The sequence below is a fragment of the Anabrus simplex genome, chromosome 1, assembly GCF_040414725.1.
Source record: "Anabrus simplex isolate iqAnaSimp1 chromosome 1, ASM4041472v1, whole genome shotgun sequence".
Taxonomy (NCBI): domain Eukaryota; kingdom Metazoa; phylum Arthropoda; class Insecta; order Orthoptera; family Tettigoniidae; genus Anabrus; species Anabrus simplex.
The window spans coordinates 1,094,603,791-1,094,630,824 of record NC_090265.1 but is presented as its reverse complement, the minus strand read 5'-3'; the positions used below and the strand labels follow the sequence as shown (position 1 = coordinate 1,094,630,824).

At 40.0% G+C, this 27,034-nt stretch overlaps 1 protein-coding gene across 7 annotated transcripts in view; it reads right to left on the bottom strand.

Moving 5' to 3' along the window:
- Positions 1-26,002, bottom strand: part of Galphaq (G protein alpha q subunit) — a 395,971-nt gene extending 369,969 nt beyond the window's left edge. For 2 of the 7 annotated variants that reach the window (XM_067137250.2, XM_067137254.2), the window contains exon 1: positions 25,351-26,002. In XM_067137250.2, the coding sequence (XP_066993351.1) occupies positions 25,351-25,468 (118 nt within the window). In that variant the 5' untranslated portion in view covers positions 25,469-26,002. The remainder of the gene's footprint in view (positions 1-25,350) is intronic. The other 5 variants (XM_067137253.2, XM_067137256.2, XM_067137257.2 and 2 more) reach the window with 4 other exon arrangements.
- Positions 26,003-27,034: the final 1,032 nt, after the last annotated feature.

Here is a 27,034-nt window from a genome sequence, read left to right as displayed (position 1 = left end):
AAGCGACCTCTGAAGTTCGAACATTCTACGCGCCTTCTCACTGGTTAATACCTTTGTTGTGTTTGCATTTTTGTATGTAGAAAATGTAGCTTGCCGTGCTGTAGGGTTCTTGGGTTTTGCTATTAAAATCTCAGTTTCATCAATCTAGTCAATTAATCAAGTCAAGGGGTATTTCTGTCTAAAAGCAAAGGGGCTGTTTTCAAGCACAGTTTATCAATTAGGCCAAATGTACAACTCGTTAAATTGGCAATACATAAAATTAATCCGAACATTAAATATTCTCCCAGCAGTAGTTTTTTGCCTCCCATAAGGCCAACCCTTCGTCCACATCGTGGGAGGTGGGCAACGGCATGAAGTAAGAGATTGCCTGTACGGATGACGTACAGTGGGGACTGGGTGCGCCCCATGATAACTACGGTAGTTGTGAAGGCCCTACAAGAACCTTGAAAAGTGACTGCTCACGGGGTTCTGCTGTAGACCTCAATGGCAGCAACGGCAGAGGAGGAGTCCTTTGGTACGGCGAAGCTGGCGTAGGAGGCAGTCCTTCTTATTGGGGGATAAACAAAGAAAAAAACACTGCCTTGTTGTAAAGAGGGATCTTTAAAGTCTAAGAGAGATAACCCCGACAGAAAAATCCTGCGGTCTAGCGCAGACAGGAGGCAGCCCCTCCACTGGACTTAGGGTGCTGTGGTCTAGTAACTTGCACACCTGAATTAAACTAATTACAGAAACCAGATGAAATTTAATGCTGGCCGGATTTTATGGAGACGACTTTTGCAATGAAATACAAGATATGAATCTGATTCTGGAATGTGAAAACTATGTATCAAACTGGCAGACTGAGAAAAGTAATGGCAGAAATGAAAAGGTATAAACTGGAGATACTTGGGTCGAGTGAAACAAGATGGACAAGCTACGGAGAAGTGAGGATAGAAGAAGGTGGTGTCTTCATTTACTCTGGAAGAGAAGAAAATGATCGGCATTCAAGTGGAGTAGGTGCCTTACTCACAAAGAAACAAAGAAAGCAAAAAATAGCATAATGGAATGGACCCCTGCATCACACAAATAATTACTGTACGAATAAGAACCAAGTTAGACCTGTGACCAAAGTGCAGTGCTACGCACCAACAAAGGTAGCAGAAGAGGAAGAGTTTTATGATAGGCTGACATCAACACCGACAGGGATAAAGAAGAAGCACATTGCGGTATTGATGGGAGATCTAAATACAAAAATCGGTAGTGAAAATGAAGGAAGAGAAATCATCATGGGTAGACATGGAATAGGAGAAGAAAATAATAATGGCCAGAGATTCATAGATCTATGCAGTAATTTTGGATTGGTTATAGGTGGATCACAAAATGCAAGTGATACTAGAAAATATGTCCGTACAACTCAAAGACGAACTCGCAAAGAGAAATCTTCCAACGAACGGCAAGAAGAAATCACTGAATTGCAGACTATGAATCTCATGTTAACGGTTGAACTTCTTACAAAACTGTACAAAACTATTTTAATCCTCCTAGTCAATACTGTATGTTTTTACGTCCAATTAAGACTAAACTTCACACATAAATAGACATGTTTCGACCCGGCATTGGGTCATCCTTAGTAAGACACGTAAATTGAATTAAAAACATAGGAAACACACAAAATGAAATGTTAGTTAAAGTCTTTTTTTAAACATGATAAAGTTAGAAAACTGTGAAATGTTGATCGTTAAAAACAGTCTGCAGCTGGAGGCCTTTCTGTTACAAACTGGTAGGAACTTTCTCGTAAGATATACAGAACATCGCAACGCTTTAAAATATAATTGTTTCTCTGCCATGAGTAACCATCACAAAGACTATAATCACAATTATACTACAATAGATCAAGATCTAAAAATTCTAAAACATGAACAAAAAGGTTCACTACTCAACATTTTTAGAGAATTTTTACACCAGTATGGGATCAATATAAGAACCCAGTACTTAACTTAAATGAGATAAATGAAGAAAATAAAGAACATAATATGGAAAACTTATTCCGATCATTTGTAGTAAAAAACAGGAACATAAGAACTCTCAATTATTACACTAGGTTTCAGTCACCGCCCCCATTATTCCGCACACTCCCATTCTCCCGCAAGCCCCGCCCCATTTCCCCACTCCACTTCCTTGTAGCAACACATCATGCATCTCAACTGCGGGAGCAAGTCAGTCGAGAGCTGGACTCTGTAGTCAGAGAACATGGGTGATACAAGCGAGCCAAAAAACGAAACTTAATTTTTCGTTCTTCATAACTTAATCTAAATATTGTTCCTGTAAGTCACCATTTTTCAACCTTAATTTGATTTGTATTATCCATTTTACAGACTAAAATCAGATGGTTCAACTTCAATAATGCTTATCTATATCAGCTCATGTCAGAACACAACAACTAAGCCAACAACATACAGATACCAGTTAAACTGCACCAAAGGACAACAGAAAGACCTCCAGCTAAAGATTGTTTTTAACGATCAACATTTCACAGTTTTCTAATTTCCATCATGTTTTTTTTAAAGTTTTTTAATTAACATTTCATTTTGCATGTTTCCTATGTTTTAAATTCAATTTACACGTCTTACTGAGGATGACCCAATGCCGGGTCGAAACCTGTCTATTTATGTGTGAAGTTTCGTCTTAATTGGACATAAAAATATATAGTATTGACTAGGAAATTTAAAATATTTTTTGTACAATTTTGCAAGAAATCACTGAAGACGCGGTTACGAGAAAATATCATCGGAAAAGGAGAAGATCCCGAAAAGTTCTTTATCGAGGTGGACAAAACATCGGGTTCAGTATCGGAAAAGGAGGTAAATATTACCAAAATATGTTCCAACTTAATGACCATGATGCAGGCACTCAATAACAAAATCTGAGACGTTGATTCATGGTCAATACGGACCAACCATGAAGTTTTTAACTTTAAAGGATGTGGAAGTCAACGTAGACCTAGGAGATATCCAGTTAATGCACCTTCAAGGCAAGGCATCTTCTAGGCTCTCGACGATGGAACCTGAAGCTAGCAGCACCATTGTCAAGAGGGAGTTTCCACGAAAACACCAGAGTGAACCCAACGAACCTGTTCTTATGAACCATCAAGAAGGAACTGGATCTGGGAATAATTAAGCAATAGCAAGAACAAGACAAGCCCTGTAGAACCATGACACAGTGGATTAGGAGACAGAACACCGATAGTCGACTCATCCTGAGGGAATTCAAGATGTGCTACAAGAACTTCCGGGTTGACGGAGGACTCCGAATGTACGGATCGCACCTCTCCAACACGCCTGCAGTAGTGGCGATACCTAGACAGAACACGACGGATATCCTCGAGAAGTTCCACGACAGCAGTGAAGCCAGACATCCTGGAAGGGAAGAGACATATCGGTCCATCCGACGAAGATTCTTCTAGGTCAACATGCGGAAAGACATCTTGAACTATGTCAAGAGGTGCTAAGTATCTGCGCCTGCTCCAAGGTGAGCAACAGGAAGGCAGATTCCAGTCAGCGAGAAAGACGCCCGCAATGCCCCTGGGAGGTCATAGCCCTGGGCTTGATGGGTCCTTACCCTAGAACGCCAAGGGGTAAAACAGGACTGCTAGTAATCACCGACCTCTTCACAAGATGGTCTGAGGCCTTTCCGATACCAGAAGCCACGACGGGATGCATCACCCGACTTCTACAAGATGAGGTATTCAGCCGCTACGGTTATCCGCGGTGCATTCTATCAAACAACGGGAGTCAGTTCACATCAAGAAAGTGGCAGCAAATGATGACTGAATGGGGTGTGAAGCACTGAACCACCCCTATCTACAACCCAAGAGCCAATCCAACGGAACAACGGAACCAGGAGCTAAAAAGGATGCTACGGGTCCACTTAATAGATAAGGAGCATCGACTGTGGGACTGTCAGATACCGCAGTCACTCTTTGCCCTGCAACAACGTATCAACCGTGTCACTGGCTATTCCCCAGCGGACCTGTTCTTTAGTCGACAGCTATATGGCCCTGGGGATTGGGAGATTCGTCTACCACACACTTCTGGTCAAGATGATACAGCTCTTTCCCTAGCAGAGTGGCAGCATAAGCAGCAGCAGGACATCAAGGAGAAGCAAGCTTTGGCCAAGAAGAGATCCCTTACCCAGGCCAAAGCTCAAGATGTCGAACAGACCCAGATCTTCCTACCAGGCCAACAAGTACTGCGACGTCACCACCCAGTCAGTAATAACAATGGCGGTCTCGCACCTAAGCGGGTTGGTCCCATCGAAGTGGATAAGCAGCTGGACGATGGGATGTACTTACTAAAGACTAACCCTCCTGTCGAGTTCCACGCATCGGAGTTGCGGCGAGTCACCCAACCGTTGCGCATACAGAGTAAGCCTGGTACTACCACGGGTTCACCTGGAGAGGCTACTAATGACACAGCACAATCTGGTAATGAGGAGAATGCATTGACTATCATCGAGGAAGAGGCAGGCAGCAAGGCAACACCGAGCCCCGACACGGCATGATCCGGTCAAGAAGAGGAGAGCACATCCAGCGACGTCGAGGGAGAAGATATAATCTACGACAAAGGCAAAGTCGACGAGTGTGATAGACTGTTGAAATTGTTTCAGGTTATAGGGGGGGATATTGATGCAAGTGTAATAGACTAATATAACTTGGAAACAACATTCTTTAACCAATGGGTAAATAATGCAAATATTAATTATTATTATTATTATTATTATTATTATTATTATTATTACTTGTGAGGTATCTGCTCAGTCCAGTATATGATATCCATCATAATCTCAAACACCAAATCAGAGTTCCCCCACAAGAATGTACACTGTGAGACAGACGTAGCCATGCAAGTCACTTCCTAGGATTATGAACTCGTCCACAGAATGTTCTCAAGACTGTCCCAGAATTCTTCCTTCTATTTGTCAGTGCACCCAGCCTGGGTCCTGCGAGATCTCTGAAGTAAAGCAACATTGGTCATGGTCAGCAATTGGATAGGTAGCCATATGCTGTTTCCCATGCGGGCAGTATGTGCCAGCCACAGAAAAAAGCCTCTCGAAGAGGCCACTGTTTCGTAACAGAGATTAGCTTGTGACAAACATGAAAGACAGATTAGAGCTACTGTACTAGATCACTTTTCTTGACACGCGGACAGTAAGTGACCACAGAAGGGAACCTCTTGAGGGGAGTGTCGTGACAAAGATTGGCCTGGACACTGGACAAAATGTGAATGATCAGTGACTTACCTTTAATAATGCGTGGGATTTAATGTGCTGCCTGCGAGTACAAAATTGGTGGAGTCACTACGTCTGTTTCAAACTCCGCACTTTTCCTGTTTTTAATTAATGTGGTGACCCTGTGGCCACACATCATGCAAGCTCTATCAGAGATAATATAAACACTACCTTCATGACACCCAATGATAACAAAGAAAATGGTCGCAATTTGTACTTTCAAGCTGTTGAGTTTTAATTATTCTACTTAAGTAAGAATACCTTTTTGGGGTGGGTTGATGGGTCCCTGGCAATTACCGAGAAAGAATCTCTCCTCTCTGCTACTTCAGATATCATAAAACATTATTTTCCTACGATTCCAACATGCGAACCACTTACCAAAGTACCACTGTCAAAGCAAGTAGTATTGTGTAGCAGTATTTTTTCTTATCTTCCCTCCCCATCATTTGTCACTGTACAGACCACCTTCTGATATGCCATGGTTAAGCCATAACGAGGGGCAAAGAATGTCCTCCAACAACTGCTTTGTATCTCAGGCTTCTTCTTCTTCTTCTTTTATGACCACATAGGATCACTTTAGTCAGTCCATCGTTCAGGTCTCTTTGAAGGGATTGTTCGGGCTTTGCGGTCCTCCCAGTACTTCTTCAGACGCTCCGATCTTCGTGCCCTTTCCTCAGTTGAAAATGTGCGTGTTGTTGGTTTGTTTTGTGTAAGGGTAAAGCTGAGGTTTGTATTCTTGAGTTTTGTATTCAATTTTATCTTATTTTTGGTGTCTTCTGTTGTAAGGCCTATTTCCTTCAGATCCTCTCTTACTTCTCTGATCCATTTACATCCTGTTGTTGTATTTTTTGAGACGAGATTGTGTTGTACTAGTTGTTTCAGAAGTCTCGAGTCCTGCATCCTCATGATATGTCCAAAGAATCCCAGTCTCCTCTTACGCATAGCATCTGTAATGGGTTCTAGCTCTTTGTACAGGACTTTGTTACGTATCAACCGCCACTGTCCATCTTTCTGATATTTTTTATTGATACAGGTTCTTCCAATCCTCCTTTCAATTTTCTGAAGTCTGTCAGTCTTTGATTGTTTATTCAGGTAAAAGAGTGTTTCTGCTGCAAATGTAGCTTCCAGTTTTATAACTGTGTTGTAGTGTTTTATTTTTGTATTTATTGATAGACATTTCTTTTTGTAGATATCCCATGTTAATTTTTGTGCTTTAGCTAATCTATTTGTTCTTACTTGGATTGAGATTTTTTCATTTAAGTTATGTGTTATTACTTCTCCAAGATATTTAAAATGAGTTACTATTTTGATTTTATTACCATTTATGGTGACTTCTTTTAGCTGTGTTGGTTTTTGGGGCATAATTTCTGTTTTTTCAAATGATATTTTGAGGCCAATTTTATTTGCAATGTTTTGAAGTTCTGATATCTGGGTTTTTGCTTCTTTTATGTCCACTGCTAGTAATGCTAAATCGTCAGCATAACCCAGGCAATTTGTTTTGATTTTTCAGCCAATCTTTATTTTGGGGGGACATTTTCTAAACCATTCCCTCATTACCATTTCTAGAGCACAGTTAAATAATAGTGGTGAGAGCCCATCTCCCTGCCGTAGTCCAGTTTTAATTTCAAATGTCTCTGATGTTTCACCCCTAAACTTCACTTTTGACTTGGTTTTGGTGAGAGTCAATTTTATCATGTTTATTAATTTGGGGTGTAGTCCAAGGTGTCTTAAAATTTTAAACAGAGATTCTCTATGGATGCAATCATAAGCTTTCTTGAAATCTACAAATGTTATCACCATATGTCTGTTTCTTCTCCTGTTATAGTCCATTATCAACTTAAGACTCGTGATCTGATCAGGACAGCTCCTCCAGGGTCTGAAACCTCCTTGATATTCTCCTAGTTCTTTCGCAAGTTGTAAACTATCCTATTAAGGATGATTATTGAAAATATTTTGTATATTATGTCTAGGAGCGAGATTCCCCTGTAGTTATTAGGGTCGGTTTTGTCCCCTTTTTTGTGCAGAGGATGAATGAGGGCTGTTGTCCAGTGTTCTGGTAGTTCTTCTTTAATCCAGATAGAGACAAGTTGTTGATGGAGGGCAACTTTTGCTGAGGTTCCTGCATATTGCCAGATTTCCGCAAAGGTCTGATCTTCTCCTGGCGCTTTGTAGTTTTTTAATTTATTCAGAGCTTGGTAGACTTCCTTTATTGTGGGGGGATTGATGTTTTCTGGTGATTGTATACAAAAGAACAGCTTTACAATCAACATATTATAGCCCACTTGCTTCATAGATAAGTTGATTTCTATTACGTTGAATTTTACATAATTCTACAAATTTCTGCCAGGAATCAAAAATGAGATGAGAAATCAATGAGCTAATGAATAAACGAGGAAAATGTACAAGAAAATAGTTACATCTCGTCAGACCATTCGTTATACACTGGCAGGAAAAAATATTCAAACACCAAAAAGGGGCTGTGCTAGATTAACGAACATTGGTAGGGCGTGCATATACATGTGAAAGATGATGATTCAAATTTCCTGCAATTCGCATTAGCGCGGCACTAGTAGTGGCCCCATGACATTGCACATCAGTCAAGAATGCCTTTACGATGTGATAGTACATATATCACACCCTCGCACTATATGTAGAAGTGAGAGATATTATTGTCAGTATTTGATTATTATTTTTTGTTTTTCTTCGTTTAGGCCTACGATGGACCACGTGGTTCTTAACTCTGGTGAGCTCTTTTCTTCCTCTTAGCCCAGTATTCCTTCATTCTAGCGCTATGGATGTCTTTTCTTTCTTGAGTCCATTTCACTCCTACTCCTGGACGCAGTGATTTAGTTGTTAGTAACTGGAGAGAGTCAGATGTCTTGACTAACTGTCTGAATTTATCTCAGTTGTAAATGTCAATGTGATCAATGTTTAGGTATTGTAGGTCTTTCCGTACTAAATTCGTCCATTTGGTATTTGTTGCTTTCCCTCTAGATCCAGTCTTGAAGATTCTTGAAGTGAGTCTCTGGCTGTCCATCCTGACTACGTGACCATAGAACATTAGTCTTCTCTTCCTCATAGCTGTTGTAATGCCCCCAATTTTACTGTACAGTTCCTTGTTGTGCCTGATTCTGTAGCCATCTCCTTCTTTAATGGGACCCATAATCCTTCTGAGGATCTTTCGCTCTTTCAGTTCCAGTTTTCTGAGTTGTCCTTTCCGGGTCATGTTTAGGCATTCTGAGGCGTACAGTACAGATGGTCTTACTACAGTGTTGTAGTGTCTAACTTTAAGATTCAAGGAGAGGGATCTAGACTTGTATATGTTCTTACAAAGATGATAAGCTCTTTCTAATTTAGTGCATTGCAAGGTCCTCATTAACATTTGAGGTTATCCATTCTCCAAGACATTTGAATGAGTTGGCCTTGTGTATTATTTTGTCCCCCAAAGAAATGAAGTTGGGTGCTTCTCTAATGTTGGTCAGAAATTCTGTTTTATTGACAGCGATCTTTAGCCCTACTTTAGCTGCTACGCGTTCTAGGGAGGAGAGCTGGTACGTAGCTTCTTCCATACTTGAAGCTAAGAGTGTGAGGTCATCTGCGAAGGCTAAGCAAGTAACTGTTAACTTGTCTTTTTTGTAGACGATTTTTAATCCAGAGTTGCCAGCTAGTGTGTTCGTCCATTCCTGAATGACCTTCTCCAGCAGACAGTTAAACAGGATAGGGGACAACCCATCTCCTTGTCTAACACCTGTTGTGATCTCGAAGCTTTTTGATAATACCGCTTTGAATTGGACTTTGGACATGGTGTTCGTTAGAGTAGCCTTCACAAGATTCAAAGTCTTCTTATCCAGTCTCATTTCAGTCAACGTCTCAAAGAGGGACTGTCTGTCTACCGAGTTGTAAGCCTTCTGGAAGTCAACGAAAATTATTATTATTATCATCTGTATTTTATTTGTATATTTTGTCATTAATATTTATAAGCTGGGAGATCTCCATGTATGCAGTATGAGTAATTTGTTTTGAACAACGAGTGGGAAAACATAGCTTTAATAACTCTGGTAATTTGTATGACTCATGTGGGCATTCCAGTGTTTGAAGAGATGTAGCCTACTTGTTGTTGATGTCGGGACATTCGAGTCATGTATATATCCCAGTCTGATGAGATGAGCTTGTTGTTGTACCAGGAAAGTTCTATGACTCATGTGAAACACCCCAGAGTGTGTTATTGCCTTGGGACACTGGAAAGAGTTCACGACGTGGTCTTGACAAGAGGATCACTCATAATTGGCTAGCAAGAATCAATCTAGGCGTATCATGTGAGAGGAAGGGGAATGCTGAGGTCTTTATATACTTCGACATCACAGCGTAAAGGAACTACAACTGGACAGACTGTAGAAGAAGGAGTGCTGACACACGGTACGGGAAAGAAGTAGTGCTAAGACTGTACGGGGATAAAGGAGTGCTAACACACACGGGAGTGAAACTGGATATACGGTACGGTAGTGACACGGTTGCAATATACTGGACTGGACTTCAAACGTCCATGGAACGTAGTCTTGTTATGCTCGTGGAAAGTGGCTGATCAACAAATTGTGGAGTGCTTACGCATTAAGTATTGTAGCAATTGTGGTGATCTGGCATTATATGTTGGTGAAAGCTATCTCAGACTTTCCATAATTTACGTTCAGGATCGACAAGCGTGTGTTGCTCAAATGTATATATCTTTACAACAAGTGTTAAAGTCTGTGAACACAGTATTACAAGGTACAGTATCTGTGTGGTGTTAAAAGTGCCAATTATGAGAATCGGCAAGTCGTATTGAGACAGTGAAGGGTTTTTATTTACATATATGTACATTGTTCAACGAACTAACTACAAATGGTAGCTTAGTTCTCGCTTTTGTTTTCCCACTGTTTTCTTTATTGTTGCTGTAAATATGTCTTCCAGCAATCTTTTGTTTGTGTATTATAAGTGTATTTTGGTATGTTGATGAGATGCCCATGCACGGATTTTATTGAGAATATAGTTAGATATTTTAGAATCAGTGGAGTTATTGATGAACCTAGGTGCAGTTCCTACCTATTTAGTCGTTTTCAGAAGGTTAGATAAGGCATGTAGCAGATGTACCAGTACGCAGCATTATGTACACGCCCTGGGATATAAAGTATTATCATGCTCTATCTAAATTCGAGAGATCCATTCTGGTGAACTCTGGCGCCCATACTATGGACATTTCGATTAATTATGTTTATTAATTTAATTTATTTCAAGTATTTTATTAATTTATTTATTTATTTTTATTCATGATGTTTTATGATCATTTATTAATACTAACAGTAAAAGTTACGACAACAAAGAGGCCAGTATCAACAGCTCACTGCGGTTGAACGACACCATACGATACGGCTACATGAAGGTGGATTTTCATTCCGCGCTATTGCAGAATGACTTGGCAGGAATGTCCCCACTGTGCAGGTGTACTGGCAGCAGTGTTCACGTGAAGGTACACTCGTAAGAAGACCAGGCTCCGGATGTCCCCGTGGCACCACCGAGAGGGAGGACCGCCGTTTTCAGCGTATGGCTGTACCATAGCAGACTGCGTCTGCAGCAAGCAATTCAAGTGGCAGTTGGCACCACAGAGATGCAACGAAGTGTTCGAAATCGGTTACTTGAAGGACAGCTCCGAGCCAGATGCCCTGCGGTGTGCATTCCACTTGCCCCAAACCGCCATCTACAACTTCAGTAGTGTCAAGCGAGAGCTCATTGGAGGATGAAGTGGAGGTCCGTTCTGTTTTCCGATGAAAGCCGGGTCTGCCTTGGTGCCAGTGATGGCCGTGTGTTGGTTCGAAGGAGGCCAGGCGAGCGCCTGCATTCCACCTGTCTGCGGCGTCGGCACACTGGACCTACACCGGGAATTCTGGTCTGGGGAGCAATTTCCTATGTCAGCAGGAGCACTCTTGTGGTTATCCCACGCACCCAGACTACAAATGTGTATGTCCACCTGGTGTTTCGACCTGTTGTGCTGCCATTCATGAACAGAATTCCCGGGTGTGTTTACGAACAGGATAATGCACACCCTCATGCCGCAGTAGTAACCAATGTGCTCTCCAGTGTCGACATGTTGCCTTGGCCTGCTCGATTCTCCTATCTGTCCCCAATCGAACATGTATGAGACAACATTGTACGACAACTCCAGCTTCATCCACAACCGGCATTACCCGTCCCTGTATTGACCAACCAAGTGTAACAGAATGGAACTCCATCGCACAAGCTGACATCTGGCACCTGTACGACACAATGCATGCACGTTTGCATGCCTGCATTTAACAGTCAGGCAATTACACCAGTTATTAATGGACCAGTATGGCACATTTGCGATGGCTTATCTCGCCCGGATTCTCCCCTTTGATCAATTAAATATGTTATCTCAACAAATATAGCCTATTGCCAAAATTTCCGTATTCTACATTCCTTGTTTCATGGTGTTTGGATATTTTATTCTGCCAAGAAATATTTCAATGACTTATGAATTACTCCTCTAGCTCCTCCATACATAAGCAAATACTACAATGTAAGTTCAGAACATGGTGTGAGAAAAGTCTGACAATCTCAAGAGTTACAAAACCATCAAATATATCCCAAGAGTGGATACAAAGCATTTCAAAGGTTCAGCAGGGCCTGCAATGTACTCACTTTAGCTGACAAGTCAATGAAGAAGTAGTGATAAACATGATCGATCACACACATTCTCATCTATTCCCACATTTTCTTTTAATCCTTTGTTTGTTTTTTCTTTCTTTTGACACTAGGCCTATTATTCGTGGCAATAACGAAGTGTTCTACATAGTACATCTCAAATCTTGAATCCTGGCATGAACACTGGTCTAACACAGGGATTGAGATTTAAAATCTTGGCTAAAAAAAGGTCTTATAGGTAAATGGCATGAAATTGTGAATTTAATTAAACACATTTTTTTTGCTAATTGCTTTACGTCGCATCGACACAGATAGGTCTTATGGCGACGATGGGACAAGGAAGGGCTAGGAGTGGGAAGGAAGCGGCCGTGGCCTTAATTAAGGTACAGCCCCAGCATTTGCCTGGTGTGAAAATGGGAAACCACGGAAAACCATTTTCAGGGCTGCCGACAGTGGGGCTCGAACCTACTATCTCCCGAATACTGGATACTCGCCGCACTTAAGCAACTGCAGCTATCGAGCTTGGTACCAAACGAATTTGATTATGTTAATGTCATAATGTAAAATACCGTATAATCCCGAATACCACCCGCCACCAAATAAGACCCGCACCCTAATTTTGAGATGGCAAAATACGGAAAAAAATAAAAATCAAATAACTTGCATATCTATTTAATTTTCTTCAAATATACCACAAATATAAATTCAAACAGCTTACAATTAATAAAATCATCACAAAAATTGTAAATAAAATTGGTCCAATATTCAAATCATTTACAATTCACCGCCGTCGTCTGAAGTTTCACCATAGGAACTTCTGTCGTTGGCATCTTTCCACAAATAGTCGTCCTCACTACCGTCCAGTGAATTTGAAATTCCACATTTCTTAAAGCTTTTGGACACTAGATCGTAGGGAATGCGTACCCATGCAGTCTTGATCCAGCTGCATATTAGTCCCACTTCAGACCTCGTTCACTCGTCCGGTTGGTGTTAACGCGTGATCACCATCAGACATCCATTTGGTGTACAACTGTTTCGTTGCAGTTTTGAAAGGCCGGTTCACACACACATCCAAAGGCTGTAGAACAGAAGTGAGTCCTCCATGAATTATCGCAAGATCGGTTTTTCCTTTCCTCATCATATATTTACGGCGTCAGTTGTATGTCGTCGGTAACTATCCAACACAAGCATGTTTCGTTTTTGTAACAAAGCTGCCAGGCGACGTTGCCAAACGCACTTCACCCAGTCATCAAGTAACACACTGTCCATCCAGCCAGACTCATGTGTTCTAACAATAACACTGGATGAAGAGTTTCCTTTCGGAAGGTTTTCCTTTCCAGAACCACGTATAGAAGGAGTTTGGTTCCATCCGCTAATACGCACAACATTACCGTGCATCGTTGCTTTTCGTTACCACCTGTTCTGATGGTTACACTTTTAGAACCCTTCGTATCCACTGTATTTTCCATTCAGCATTTTCAGCATTCCCAATTTGCGACAGCAGATAAGAATTTTGCTTCCTCAAATGAATAATGCGACGCTGAAAGGCCGTTCATTTTTCTTCATACGCCCCAGGGAGATGTGAAATAGACATGCACAATCCCTTTCTCCGATAAAAGTTTCGGATCCATCCGCAGCTTGCAGTAAAACCCTGTGCGAGTTCTTTTGAGATCTCTAGTGCTTTCAATTGACACATTTCACTAGAAACACCACATCCTAACTCACATTTTTCTATCACAAATTTGTGGAGTCGTTCTTCAATTTCCGGAAACACTGCTCTCCGCCTGCGGGAACGCTCTGTGATCGCCATTACGTTTTGGAAGTTTTTCCTTCTTCCGCCAATCGCGAATACATGATTCATCAATATCTTACTTTCTGCCAACAGCACGATTTCCGTATATTTCAGCTTCACTTACAACTTACCCACAGTAAATGACCGCAGACGCCGTTTTGAATCCATCACTTACTATCGAGACAGCACTTTCACGGGACAGATACGGAACTCGAATGTGAACTTCCATAACCAACAAGTCTCGACTCTCGAAAAGAACGATATCCCGCGAGATCAGCTGTTCGCGCACCCAGCATGCCAGCAACACTTGTGAAACAAATGACAATCGAGCATCCGCAGCAGTGGCTTTCATATTTACCCATATTCCTTGATTTACCGTATTTCATTACCTTGCATTATGCGTTTACATGCCACTGTAACCATATTGAGAAAAAAATCGATCTTGTTTTCTAGAACGCAACTAAAACAAAATAAGACCTGAATGCCCGTTTACATGTGGTATACTGAGTACGGTAACCGTATTAAAATCTATTTCAATACTCCATGTAACCGTAGTAAATATTTACAAGAATGAACGGCTTGAATACAACCCCGCACCCAAGATTTAAAACCAATATTTTGAGGAAAAAAGTGCGGGGGGGGAGGTATTCGGGATTATACGGTATCTTTTATCAATCTCTCCTCAAAAGTTGGAAAGATTCTGTAGTTCCTTCTGGGATGATCTTTACAAAGTAAATAATTAATTTAAAAATTCATTTTTAGAAGATGCAATATGTAAGATTTCTTATGAATGACAGAAAAGAGTATTCTTAGATTAAAACGAAACGTACATCAGATGATTGGTGGTAGAGATTATTGTTTTAAGGGGAAGAACAACTAGACAACCATCAGATTATATCTCTTCTCGTAGGACGGTTACACTATACTGAACTTAATTCATTATTGGATAGAGCCCAGTGAAGAACACTCATCAGTGATAAGTTCAGCTAAATCTAGATAATTATTGCCAGTGGAAGGTTAGCAGGCCTATATGACAAACTGAAAATGACTCATCCAATAGATGCCAAAATTCACCAAATAAATGATTGTCGCATTCTACAATCAACTCATCGCTTATGGTATGTGTATTCAAAAACTCTGTATAAAGTACTGGCAGAGGGGTATAAAATCTCTCAAACTGAAGTTCCTGACAGTAACTCGTTAGGCCAGTCTACTAAAGAATGGTCAGAACAGTTTGCAACACTAATTAGACAAAGAAGACTGTTCATGAAGTATATTTTTTGGCTTATGCCATGTAATTAATTATAAAAACACACTCAACGCATTTCGAAAGGAACCTTGCCTTTCTTCATCGGGAGACACAGAGAAATAAAACGACGCATAACAGGTTGCTAGGAAAAAGCAACAAGGAACTTGAAATGGTGCCCTAAGATGTAAACGGGACGCCATTTTTGCCCCAGATAGAGACAACAAATGGCAACAGTAAAGCATTACTCTATAATGGTTCTGATAATAGGTAACCATGATTCACTGAGGTTGTAGCCTGTATCGCGGTTGAAATTATCTGGGTGTTTACGTATTTCAACCGCCTCCCTGATAATTCTTGGGCGATATTGCTTTATGCGGGTAAGAACATCCACTTCTTGGAACAAAACATCATGACCAGGTGTTAAGGCATGATCAGCAACAGCTGATTTATCAGGATGGTTGAGTCTGATACATCTGTTATGTTCTTTGATGCGAGTACATACCGTTCTTGAAGTCTGCCCAATATAAACCTTGCCACAAGTACAGGGAACTCTGTAGATACCAGGTTGTTGCAATTTAGGTAAACTATCCTTAGTTGGTCGCAGGAGTTGCCTAATCTTAACTGATGTTCCAAAAAACAGTTCGTACATGGTACCTACATAAGATTTTAACAATACAATCCGTCGTGTTATGTAGGTAAGCAGTTCCTTTTACATCTTTTTCCTTAATAGACGTCCGATTATGTGTCGATTTAAGAACCGTTGAGATCAAAGCTCTGCTGTAATCGCTGCTCTCAAAGGTGGTTCTCAAGGTGTTAATTTCCTCTTGTAGAGCTGACACTTCACAAATCCTCCTGGCTCTGGTAGTCCAGAGTTTTAAGGATACCATGTTTCTGGGCAGGGTGATGGTGAGAATCTGCGAGGAGATATCTAATGGTGTGTGTAGGCTTACGATAAACGCTGTGTCCTAAAGATCCATCCTCTTTCTTGGTGACAAGAACATCTAAAAATGGTATTTTGCCGTCAGATTCCATTTCCATGGTGAAACAAATGGAAGGGTGCTGGCGATTAAGGTGATCCAGAAAGTGACTAAGATTGTCTTCACCTTCCGTCCATACGACGAATGTATCATCCACATAACGCCACCAGGGTTTGCAAGGTGCCGACGACAAAGCTTCCTCTTCGAAGTTTTCCATGAAGAAATTAGTCCTCTCTCTCCTGTTGTGGCTGTATGGCATCTGTACGAAGGGGTACCCAAAAATAACCGGAATAACATTGCCGTGGGCGAAGCTTGTTTACTATGCATTTCTGCCGCTAGGCGTGTATAGTGCAACTCATTGACAGTTCAGTGCCGCCTGTTTTATCAACCTGGCCTGTTCTGCTCTGTTAATCTGCAGTGATTGTTTTTGTTCTTGTTTTGGTTTTTATGATGGCAAGTTTAAGTGAACAACATGCAGCTGTGAAATTTTGTTTTCTATTTGGTAAAAATGCTGCTGAAACTATTTAATGTAGAAAATAACTTATAAAGATGATGCTATGGGAAAAACTCAAGTGTACGAGTGGTTTCCTCGGTTTAAAAATGGCGACATGTCGATTGATGACCAACCTCGTTCTGGACGTTCATCAACTGCCCGAAACGATGAAAATGTTGAAAAAATTTGAGAGCTTGTGCTCACAGACTGTCAGAAAATTGACCAACTGTCAGAGATTAGTGGCTTATCTTGGAGCTCGGTTCAGCGAATTTTAACGAAAGATTTGAGAATGGAAAGGGTTGCTGCCAAGTTTGTTCCTCGGGTTCTGACTGACAATCAAAAAGAACGTCGAGTTGAAACATGTTGTGGTTTGAAACAATAGCTTGAAACTGATTCAGATTTTCTGTCATGAAAGCAGACGGTGACGAGTCATGGTGCTATGGTTACAACCCAGAAACAAAGCAACAATCAAGCCCATGGAGGACATCATTGTCATCCCATTAAAAAAAAAAAAAAAAAAAATGTTGCCAAGTCAAATCAAACATCAAAACAATGCTGATTTGCTTTACTGATGCCAAGGGCGTAGTTCATACAGAGTTTGTTCCCCCAGGTCAGACCGTCAATCAAACCTTTTATATGAATCGTCAAAAAAGACCCAATTTGTGGCAGACAGGAAACTGGTTCTTCCACCATGACAACGCACCTGCACACACAGCCATCTCTGTTAAGACAGTTTCTGGCTAAAAATGGCATGGTTCCACTGCCCCACGCACCTTACTCGCTTAACCTGGCTCTGTGCAACTTTTTCTTATTTCCACGCATGAAAAGAGGCATGAAAGGACACCGATTTGACAACATTGAAGAGGTCAAGAAAACAACGAGGGAGGAGCTGTCAACCATTTCTAAAGATTACAAAAAAGGTTCTGAACAGTGGGACAAATGTATCAGTTGTAATGGAGAGTATTTTGAAGGGGATAGGGTTGTTTTGTAAAAAAAAAAATAGAAAATATATAGTTTTTTAAAAGTATTTCTGGTTGTTTTTTTTTTTTTAAGTACCCCCTCGTACAGATGAACTCACTCTACATCTCCCTTCTCTTTCAACAGATGGGTCAGCAAAATCTTAACAGTTAGGCTCACCTCACTATCTACTGAAATCATCCCCAATCAACAATACAGATTCAGGAAAGGCAGGTCAACTTTACACGTGATACAGAACCTACTGGATGAAATCGAAGAAGCTCTGTTACATAAAAGAGGCAAATACCATTACCATGTCACCTTTGTAGACTACAAAAAGGCTTTCGACCTGCTAGATCATCAGATTCTTATTGATAAACTTGGACAAATGTTAGAGGAAGGAAACTGCCTAGTAACAAACATACTGGCAAACATTTTGTAGGATAATACAGTCACCTTTTTTTTTCCTACTCTGATTTATGTCGCAAGGACAAAGATAGGTCTTATGGAGACGATTGAATAATAAAGGGCTGGGAGAGGGAAGGAAACAACCATGGCCTTGATTTGCCTGTGAAAATGGGAAACCACAGGAAACCATCTTCAGGGCTGCTGACAGTGGGATTAAAACCCACTACTATCTCCCAAACGCAAGCTGATAAGTTACGTGATTCAAACCTCATAGCCACTTGCTTGGTACAGTCATTGTAAGAGACAATCTTCACGATCTATCATCCAGACGAGGGGTGTTCTACAGGGTGACCCGATAGATCTGCTCCCTGATTATTACTTCAGACATCGTGGAAATACTGAACCCTGAAGGGCAAATCTCTCTCTACATGCCAATGAAGACAACATAGCCCTTGGCTCCTCAAACTGAGAAGACTGATAGAAATGATATGATTTATTGGTATCCTGGGCAAAATGAAACAAATTCCATCTGAACATGGACAAATCAGTTCACACGATATTCAGGAGAAGTGGCAGATTTGCCGCCTCAGACCAACTGACTATGAACAAGACCCATAAGAATTGTTAATGATTGAAAGTTAGAAACTTCATTTTGTTCCGTATTGAACTGGGATTACAGTAAAATGAAAACGTTTTCATTTTACTGTAATTGTTAATGATTTCAACTATTTTGGTGTAACCTTGCAGACCTCCAGAAGTACCTCCACAAAACATGTAATAAAGAGGACAACATCAGAAGTAATAGCAATAAGCTACATCAAACTGCTATTAAGACTATCAATTGACACCTGACACAGCTATGAAAATCTTCAGCAAAGTAAAGTTACATTGCTACTTGGGATACAACTCATTTGGCCCTATCTCACCAAGAACAACCTGCAAGCAATCGAGGGAAAAAAAAAAAGAGCAATCCGGAAAAGATTTTGGGCCAATTGGAGAAACGGTGTTTAGACAATATCTATGGTTAAACAATGCCTAAGTATGGCTGCTGCAGTGCAGAGACGTTATTTATCACTTAGACACTGTCTAAAACCGATGTTCAACCGGTCATGTTTAAACACTGCCGAGAGCACTGTTTAACCTCAAATGAGAGGAGTGAATCACAATCAGAGATTATGTACCACGATTATAATTTTACCTTCCGCAGTCCAGTACTCGCTACATTCAGCTGCGTGTGAAACGACTGTCGTTTGTTTACACGCTCGGGAAGGATGTTGTCAAGCAGTGCTCAGTGCTGTCAACCTCTGTACTTAGGAACTGATGAGCGAGTGGTGCTTCAATAGCTGGTGACGGTGATTATTGTTACATGATTGGTCTGGTATGGGTATGGTTCTTGCAGTGCGGACGTTAGGATAGGATCTGGACTGGTTCTTGCAGTACGGACGGATAAGATAGGATCTGGACAAGACCATTGGTCTGGACGGTTAGAAGCAGTGAAGCGGCCCTAGGCCTCTAGTTTCATGTGGAAACATGACTGGTCTGGACTGGTTCTTGCCGTACAGACGGTTAGGATAAGATATGGACAAGACGATTGGTCTGGACAGTTACAAGCTGCATTGTTTCCTTCACATGGTGTTTTTTGTTTGGGCTTTTATTCGGCCAGGGTTGGTAATGAAATGTATTTATCAGCATTGATGACAATGACGTCACATTCTGTAAAACGATTAAACTTCATTTTCGTTTCCATATTGAACTGGGATCACAGAGATAAGTTTTTTTAAGGATCAACCTTTTCAATACAAATTACGAGTTGTGTAAGATATTATTTACAATATTTCTTCAATAATGGTACCAGTTTCCTTGCCTCCAATTCAAACCTGAACAAAATATCAGAAAAAACTAACATTCTCTTTGATTTTTTAAATTAAAGTATTTAGGTGTGTCGATCTTCCCAATATTTAGCGCGATACACAATACCCTATCACGTTACAAACCCCTACGACACTGTTCACAGGACCTGTCTTAAACCCCTCCTCCAACCCGCTCCCCATCCCTCCCCCCACCAGATATAACCTATTATCCGCACACTTTATCTTGGTGCATTTACACCCTAGTGCTGAATCGGTCGACCTCGGCGGTCTTCGAGATTCGTACTGGCAACCTTTGAAACACAAACTATGAATCGCTTCAGCATCGTTGTGCGACATCTGGCGTACACTTTACGTATTAGTACTGTTGTTGTTTACACAACAAAGCCATAGTATAGAATTCATGCTAGGAACAAGATTCGCATCGAGAAATGTTTTATAATGTTATATAATGTGTATGTGACATAGTTGTTGGCTTAAGATGATAACGGTTTAGAAATTTCATTTCGATCGATAATATTCTCGATTCAATTCAGATTTCATTTTCATTCAGTTGGCAGCACCAGGCAGCACTATCGATACCGGGACAGGTCCCTCCTTACTCCTCACCCCCGTACACAAATGCACCAAGATAAAGTGTGCGGATAATACCTCACTACACTCCACTCGTCAGTATTAGACCGTACCTTCACGCAAACTGTAGCTTCTCAACACGCTGTCCAAGGTGAGCCACATATACAGTATATTACACACACTTCAGCTTGTCCAGGCCCATTATATTTTAATACTTACAATTCCTTTGTTTTGATTTCACTTCAGGCCGATTCAAATCCTTCCAACTGAACTGGGAAATTTTAATTCACCTGTATTACATCAGAAGAGAAGACGGAAGGACAACCAATTACCATTAACCGTTTCTTACTTTATAATTTTATCAATAGGCCTACATCATTGTATAAATTTAACGAACACAACAAGCCTTTTAAGACAATGTGTGTAATGATTAGGGCCCAGATATCTATGCAGTAATAGGTTAGAATGCAAACTTACTGCAAAGCGAGTAATAAGTAGAGTCTACCCGCAGGATGGTAATGCTATGAGGTTTGCATAAACATTAGGGGTTCTGGCCATTATAACCCCTTGAATTTATGTTACTCCCACTACATTATGTTAGAGCGGGCTAGTCGACATTTCCTACTAAGTAGTTTTGTTACTAAATAATTTTGTTAGTAGGAAATGTCGACTAGCCTGCTCTAACGTAATGTAGTGGGAGTAACATAAATTCTAGGGGTTTTAATGGGCTGAACCCCTAATGTTTATGCAAACCTCATAGCATTACCATCGTGCAGGTAGACTACTTATTACTCGCTTCAGTAAGTTTGCATTCTAACCTATTACTGCATAAACATCCGGGCCCTAGTAATGAGATATACTAATGCACATTTCTACAAGTTCCTTACACGAACAAGGTCTTACCAACTAAAATTACGTTTTCATTTTTGACAACATCTGAATAACGTGTCTTAAAGGACGGACAAATTATCGCCAAGTTTCAAATGCAACAGTAAATATGATGTGATGATTTGAGTATTAGCACATAAACAGATCAACAAAAACAGTGTATCAAGTGATTGCTATACGTTTTTTACTATTTTACTCCGCACACAGTGTAAATAAGCGTTTCAAAAGACTTTCATGCTTCGATAACATGTGAAAACCTATTAATCTTTTATTGTTAAAAAAACTATGTATTTATGTGCCAAAACGTCAATTTTAATGTCCTTTCTCAATTGTGTGATTAATGTATTTTATAGCTGATGATGACATTTAAAAGTCAAAACCAGTACCATTATTGAATAAATGTTGTAAATAATATATTATACAACTCGTAATTTGTATTGAAAAGGCTGAACCTTAAAAAACTTATCTCTGTAACATTCTGTTCATGTTGACCAATGAGAATGCAAGTAGCTACTTTAGCCATGGCCAATGGCAGGTGCTGCTCTTTATTAGGTTATAAAAGTAAATATACTTCTTGGGGCGGGATGGTGGATTCCTAGACATCACAATGAACATATCTCTCCTCTAATAGTAATTCCAAGTAAGATTTGCATTATTTTTGCTTCCTTATAATGTTATAAACTCTGGGCTGCCGAAGGTAAAATTATACCTGTACCATGAAACATGTAATTTGTTTCATCATGCTGAGGAGATTCCAGGAAGAAAGGTTAGTCCGATGGCCTCTCTGTGGGTCACCCAACCCACTGCTAAATCGCAGCAATTCATTTGACATGTACGGGGAGATAGATCTTAAAATAAGGTTTCACTTTTCAAGAGACTTGTTTCTTGAAACTGACAAAGGGACAGTCTGTAACTGTCAACTTGAATACAATTCTTGGCAACCGATATATTTTATTATATACATGGGGTAATTTCCATGGAATTATAGGTCACTTCGACTACATATATGTCAGATTTACTTGTCCCCATTCGTCAGAGGGCTGTCACATACATCAACCGGGAGGGATTCACTTATATTTACTGCCAAGTAAACACACACAATAGTGAAAACTAAAAAGTAGGTTGTATGTGGTTTTCATGTATATAATTGTATAAGTTTTCGGCAACTATCAGATAGAAAAAGACAAGTGATGGCGATGGTGATTACTGTTTAAAGAGGAGGACTGGGGAAGAAGAGCCGTGGCCATAACAACAGCCCTAGTATTTGCCTGGTGTAAAAATAGGGAAACTACGGAAAACAATCTTCAGGGCTGCTGATGATGCTCGAACCTACAATCTCCAGAATGCAAGCTACATCTATATGACCCATACAACACACACTGTTACACATCACTATTGCTTCATCTTCCCTTCATCGAAGCTACCGTATTTATGAGTAGATTACACTCACTGTAACAACGCTATAATCAAAGCTACACTTCCCCGTACAGTGGCGTGTCGCTTTAGTGTCAATAATATTATGAGATTTAATTTCCACTGAAAGTGATACTCTTATATGTTCGCAAGTCATGCTCATGCTTAGCCATATTTGAGTAATGTGTAGGAAGACAAACAGCTGACTGGCGTTTGGTGCGCGCACCGACGAATTTCATTGGTTGCGACAAGCAAAGAGTTGCATGAAAGATACATTTATCTCCATTTTCAAACCAATATTGAAACTTTAAACGATGCCTAGTTAAACACTGGCTGAACATTGTTTATGCAATGGAAGATCGTGATCGATTTAGACGTTTAGGTAGAGGTTGTCTCCGACATGTGTTAACGCGTTTCACCTTCCACTTTTGAGTGTATGTAAAACCAAAGCCTTCCATGAGCCAGCCTTAAAACTAAATCTGTGAACTGTGTGGGAAAAAATGTGAACGATATCATGTAGAGTGGCGTAACAGGAGGCAGCTGTCTCTTAATGACTCAGGCGTATGTAGTGTATAAGCTTTTCATTTTCACTGTAATTGTTGTTGGATCAATGGCTATTAGCTGCAATAAATCTATTATTATTACATCTATAATCTACATAACATTGACAACGTTTTGTGAGAACCATTCCAAGTTTTCTATTAGGAAAACATACAAATGGAGAAACATATAGAACAAAATTATATTATGAATCCAAAATTTGCTCAATTAACTTACTACAGTAGGAGATTATAGATACGGTTACTTAGGTAAAAGACAACACAGAAATTAGGCCTACCTGTAAGTAATATGTATATTCGTCTAAATAACTCTATTTTCTATATCAATATTCAATGCTAGGCTTATTTTGAGCTTTTAAAATAACCCTGCTTTTGAACAAGATTATCAAATAATTCAACCAAATCCCATACTACAAAACCCTATCTCCGAAGTCTATGCCTCCTAACCAAAAGTGTTTATGTATCACTCAGGTAAAATGGTGTGTCTCACTGAAGTATCCATTAAAAGGCTTGTTGTCTTAAGCTAAAGACTCAGCTATCGTCTTCCTCTAGCCTATCAATCTTATCACACCCTTCTACTATTGGAAAACTATAAGGTAAGCTCACGACAGAATCTGAAACTACTAGTAGGCTAGAACAGATGAAACACTTAGACTGTCGAATGAAAAACACAGACTGATGTTAAAATCTATGGATAACATGCACAGGTCAAGTTTCTGGGTTTCGTTAAGAGTTCTCGTCTCCTGATCCAGTGGGCAGTGCTAAGAGAACAACAAATTCACTAAAGACTATTCCCTACACCTACCTAAATTTAAATTGTACTTGTAACCTACAGGCATAAGTTTGTGGTAGAGTCATTCAATATTCTATAAACTAACACTGAAATTCACCTGTATTCTACTATATAATAATACAAGATTCTACACACTATCATTTAAAGTTAAGTAAATTTTAAACATATAAACAAACATGCTGTCTAAGTTGCTATGTGTGAACATTATGTGAATAATTTAATCCCGGCAACAAAATTCATCCAACACATTCTGTCAATTATGACAAGTTGAATTAAGAAAAGTATTTTGTTAATAAAATATAGGCCTATAGGGAATGGAAAAATCAAAAGTGATCATTTTTTCTGAATGCAGTAAGCTAAATGGTGAAGTGACATGAGGCAAATAGACTAGGTAAGCAGTTAAAGTTTGTCAACCTCTACTGCTGCTACATTCCTACTGGCTATGTATGTCCAACCCTTGTCCTGCTTCTCTACTGGATTGGATACGAAGCGAGATGAATATTATTAGTGAGTTTATACAACTGGATGCCTTTCCTGATGTCAACCTCACCAGAGGAGTTAAGGAGATGAAATGAAATGTAGTGTTCTCTATAGCCTAGACCTAATAAATTCTACCAGGGAGCAACTGTCAAATGCGATATCTTCCGATTTGAAATTAAAATATCTTTCTGATCTCACAGATATGTTGTTTTCTAGAACTGATCAATTATGGCTTGTAGAGTTAGTATTCCTCACTCTATTTTTAAAAAGTTGAATGTAGATAATTCCACAATAAGTATGAACACCAGCAAATTTTAAGAAAATCCCATTAAACTGCAATCCATCACTTAGTTACGACGAATTTCAGTTGACCAACATTGTGACTATTACACAAAAGAAACATTCCACCGGACACAAAATTAACAGATTTTTGCAATGTCACACAACTAGCCTATATAATTTACTCACACACAAATATGCTGTCTCCTTCATCTGAGGAGGATTACATAAAATCGAACGACTAATATACATCATCATGTTATATCACTGCACTATGTTTCTTAAGTCCCTATTCCATTTCCGACATTTATAGGTTAGGAAGATATCTCGGAACCGCTTCAAGAATGTCAAAAATGAATCATAAATACTTTCAAAACATATCATGGCTTACTGTTTTATAATTTAATCAAATTATCAATAAAAACCGGCAATAAAACATGCAGGCTACAGGACAAGTGACTGGATTGACAGCTGATGACAGTCGAAAAATGTAACAACCACAAACAGTTTCCTAAATGTAGCATGCTAATCCTAATCACCTGATAAATATGCAGATTCTGTCATAAATATAATTAACGTACCGAATTATAAATACGGACAGTTGCTAAAAACAGTTTGCAAATCACACCTGTGACTCCCAACTAAACAACCGTACTTACCTAATAAAAGTAACTTGAGTTCACGTCTCGCATCACGTTTATCCCTCCGAAGTTGCCTTTCAATTTCTTGATTTATCCTCTTTTGCTCCTTCGCTTCTTCCGAGAGGCAGCACGCCATGATATTAACTTCGGAGGGTTGCTCAGCCAATATTATCTGTACAGAGCCGTTTTCCGTGCCGTTTTGAAACCCTCACAGCACCTTACACACGGAACACTCCTACGAAGGAATAAACATTAATATGCACTCGTTTCGTCCCCGATAATACACACACACACATTTACGCACACACACTTTACGAAGGGCTCCTCCAATTGCCTCCCTCGCCCTTTACTGCTGGGTGTGGTAGCTAACAGACGTCGCAATACATCTGCTGCCACAACCCTTTCCTGATTCACGGATTTCACACAAGAAGTCGCAACTTATATTTCCGCTGGAAGTCACGTCACTTGCATGCAATCCTATTATAGTAACCTGATTTGGAAGCCAATAACTCTTACATACACGTGTTTATTAACAAGATTAAAATACAGAACAAATGGTGAAATGAAGGAGGGGTGGGGGGAAGACGGAGCTTGGAGCAGCAGATTGTATGTTTAGGTTACAATATTATTACACTACATCTGTCGTCAAAAAGCAAATGACGGGTTGTACGATAATAAACTCACGTAAAATAACATTCATTAAGTGAAAATTTACACCTCAGTCCTGTACATTACACATTTGAAATTCTATGTTCCGTAATTTTATACAACCAGTACCAAACTCCAAAATGGCGTCCCGATGATGTTTTATCCCATGATGCATTTGATTAAAAACAAACAACCACTGAATATTGCGCATGGACGCAAGAATATGAATTAAGGTTTATAATTTTGCTGGAAACTGGAGAGTTTTCCCGGGCATTGACTAGTATCTTCCACACGTACGCCACAATGGAAGGCAATAACAGATTATACACAAAAGTCACAGCTTTCTTTCAGCTGAATAAAGTGACAGGTTTTGCGAGTAGATCGCTTCCCGGTTCCGGTACTAAAGAAATGTATAATATCACTCTTGGATGATCAATAAGAGAAATATGAGGCCCAAGTCTCTCTTCGTTCATCCAGTAGCTTTGTTCGATATCGAAACACTGTTCAACAAAGCGTTAAGCAATATTGAGTGAGGATGGTCGATGGCTAGGTGACCACCCGCAGAAGGTTGCTGCTAAAGAAGAAACAGAAACTGCTCATCTGATCAACAAAAGTGCCTCCTTTGGAACCAATAACAAGCTATCATTTAGCCTTTACTAACTAAACATTCTCTCATCAGCTCGCACAACTTCATGCCAATAGAAAATATTCATCTTTACTCTAAGGAGGTGCGTGATATTCTCGAGAAGCAATCGAGTGTGATGTGGTGGTGTGACATTTCTTCCCGTTCTTATAAAAGACTCCAGCCTCCTAGATTTTTTTGTTTGTGAGAGAGATCAAGATAATCTAGGGGCCGATGACCTAGATGTTAGGCCCCTTTAAACAAGCATCATCATCATCAAGAGAATCCTCCCTTTTCCCGTTTTACTTTACTCGATACCGGTAGACCCAAGGGCGGAACGTTAGGGCCTGCAATGCCTGGGTCTTTAAGAGGCCCCGCAGACTCCCCGCAGAAAAAATATATAGGCCTAGCCTAATGTGTCTGCACGGAAAT